The sequence below is a fragment of the Ctenopharyngodon idella genome, chromosome 19 (assembly GCF_019924925.1).
Source record: "Ctenopharyngodon idella isolate HZGC_01 chromosome 19, HZGC01, whole genome shotgun sequence".
Taxonomy (NCBI): domain Eukaryota; kingdom Metazoa; phylum Chordata; class Actinopteri; order Cypriniformes; family Xenocyprididae; genus Ctenopharyngodon; species Ctenopharyngodon idella.
Genome location: NC_067238.1, coordinates 32,826,267 through 32,829,103, shown reverse-complemented (window position 1 = coordinate 32,829,103; position 2,837 = coordinate 32,826,267). Strand labels below are relative to the sequence as shown.

Below are 2,837 nucleotides of genomic sequence, written 5' to 3'. Positions count from 1 at the left end.
TGTTGGAAATTAACATTTATTGATATGTTTAGTAAATGAAAATGCATGAATGAATAATAATTAAACAATAAACATTTATAAACAAACAATAGTTGCGTTAAATAAAACTGCCCAGCAGGCAAACATTGAACCCAACCGCTGAATTTGTCCATTTTCAACCCAACTTGGTCTGTTTTTAACCCAGCATTTTTAGAGTGCATGACATTTAGGGTTATTTAACAACTCTGCATTTCACAAAAATAACACAACGTGCATTAATTGTTAAATATAATTTATTTTATAGCACACAAAAACATATATATAGTAGTTGGAGAAGGAGACATCAGGAACCATACGGACACAGCTAAAGGTGATGTTTCGGAGGACTTTTACCACATTTATGATAGTGATAATGAGGAACATTAGGGCAAAATAGTTCATAGACCCAGGAGGAAATTTGATTGGAAAGAACGAGATGCACAAAGATGCAAAGATCACTTTTCACATGATAAGAGTCATCAGTTGGTCTCATGACTTTTCTCCGTGTCTCTGTTATTGGGCGGCAGCGGCAGCGCCCATGCGCAGAAGCTCTTTCCTGTGTGTGAGAATGATGTCGAAACTGGACTGGAGGCGGTTCTGCTGCTCCTGGACTCGGTTTTGTAAGGTGCGAACCCAGCGGATGAGGGCCAGGCGGCGGTACATGGTCAGCTGGACCTGATGCTTCTCCATCTCCTGTGCCTTAAACCTCTCCCGGTCCTGTAGCGTCCAAACAGCCTCCATAAGGTCCGGAAGCTCGGAACAGGGGTCGGTGTCCGAGTCCGACGAGCCGTCTTCAACTGCGTCAATGCCCTCCAGGCTCTCTCGCCGCCGCTCTGCCTTCTTATCTGCACGGTTCTGGTTCTTCAGGGCGTCTGCGGTCCCATTGTCTGCTGACGGACGTTCGCGGCAGATTTGGTCCCAGATGGAGTTGTGTGCTCCTGTGTCGCCACTCTCCATGCTAAACAGGGAAGAGCTTTCGGACCTGTAGCTGAATTCAAACTCTTCGTCACTGTCAGCCCACTCTATCCCTCCATCCTCCTCTTCGTCATCATCCAGTAGTTCCTCTACTTTCTCACTCTCTCCCAGTGCCTGCTCCTTTTCATCATCCGTCACTCTCCTCATCTCTTCATCCACCTTGCCTTCCTCAGCTCCATCCGGAGGCACTCTGCCGCCCATATCATCTCCACTCTCAATCTCGGGCAGAGGCTCCAGAGGGCTCCAGCACGGCAGACGGGACAAGGGCGAGAGCGGTCCAGATCCATAGTGGTTGGCAGAAAAAGTCGGATCACGCCCCAAAGCTCTTGGACGCACCTGGTTGCGATTTTCATCTCCCGTCATGGGGTCATCATCCTGGCCCAGGAAGTTAAAGTTTCCATCTTTCTCGCATCTCTTCTGACCGCTGTGCACCGGTCCGACCAGGGCTTGACCTCCAAAGACGGGGTTCACAGCCCGATCCTGCTGAAGCATTTTCAGTTTTGTTTGAGATTCACTTGCACTTAGAAAAGGGGAGATAAAAAAAAAAGTTAGTGATTTGACAAAAGAGTCTTTATAGGATCCAAAAGCAAAGTGATGCATTAATATATATTTTGGACATGAATATAGTTTCAGACAAAACAGAAGCACTGAAAGGCCTCTAACACACAGTAAATAATATCTGTGGCTAAAACCCCTCTAATAACGGTTAAAATAATGCATAAAATATTCAGTGGTGCAATTCCACGGCTTGTTCTCCATTTCGGTGACATGAAATATTCAGATGTCCTCTCACAGATATAGTCCACGTAATAACTTCAGGGGCCTGTCAATCACTCGGCGTGACAGCGCTGCGCGGCCATGTGGTGCTGAAGAACAGCAACTAGCGATTCAGGGTCGCGCGCCTCGGGCGCAAATAATAAAATGATTGAAGACATAAAATCTGCAAGTAGCCTAGTCCAATTCCGCCCCAAGAACAGGAGCGAAAATGTGTGCTAACCTGAGCGGCTCGCTGCATTTCAGTATGTTTAATACGCCAGCTGTAATTATTCACGCGATTCGATTGGAATAGCTCGAAGCGCCGCGTTAAGATAAATACATGGGACGAAGGAAATTACTGGACATTAAACCTCCAATCAAACGCAGCTCGATGCTGACCAGCTGCCTAACGAGTGAAAACGTTATCAAATTAAATGTCATCGCGGATTTACATAATCAGCAACAGTCAATAGCAAAAGCCAAGAAAAACTATCGATGAGTAGATTTAGATGAATAAAGGCTGGATTACGTAAGAGCGGGAGTCTCACCCCATCACGGCTTCGAGAGATCCACAGAGAGCTCAAACCGCGCTGCAATTTTATTTAGCCGTTACATAAACCGATGATTGGCAATAACATTCGAGAATCAATTATTAGAAGGCATTGTCTTACGGTTTGTTGTCCGTGTTTCGTCCGCGAATAAGATACAGATCCTCCCTGTTTTCCCCTCCTCCGACGAGCCTCTCTAGCGATGCTAATCTGATTCCTCCTCTCCCTCCCTCCTCCCATCCGCTCTCTCTTCCCGTGGAACGGACCACTGGGCAATGACTCACTTCCTAAACTGGGAAGGAACCGGTGAAATGAGTGGAAAACAGTGTGGGAAAACTATTTCAAGCGAAGCTTATGAGTGAGGGAGGGGACTGGTATATTGAGGTTTTATACCCCCAAAAGATGTCAAAACAGACGATGGTTTTTTTTTTTTTTTAAAGCATCATTATATATATATATATATATATTTTTAAAAATATAACTAGGTTTTAAAGTGCACTAAACTTGCAAAAGTCGCAATCACTGTTCCAGCGCTTTTCG

The 2,837-nt window shown here is 45.4% G+C and overlaps 1 protein-coding gene across 2 annotated transcripts; it reads right to left on the bottom strand.

Moving 5' to 3' along the window:
* Positions 1–254: 254 nt before the first annotated feature.
* On the bottom strand, positions 255–2,572 carry LOC127501579 (UPF0500 protein C1orf216 homolog). 2 transcript variants are annotated; one of them, XM_051873625.1, is made up of 2 exons: positions 2,421–2,572; positions 255–1,513 (listed from the first exon to the last, which is right to left on the bottom strand). In XM_051873625.1, the coding sequence occupies exon 2, from the start codon at positions 1,483–1,485 to the stop codon at positions 532–534; it is 954 nt and encodes a 317-aa protein (XP_051729585.1). In that variant the 5' UTR covers positions 1,486–1,513; positions 2,421–2,572; the 3' UTR covers positions 255–531. The 2 variants fall into 2 exon arrangements, with proteins under 2 accessions (XP_051729585.1, XP_051729584.1); XM_051873624.1 differs by having other exon boundaries at positions 2,298–2,499.
* Positions 2,573–2,837: the final 265 nt, after the last annotated feature.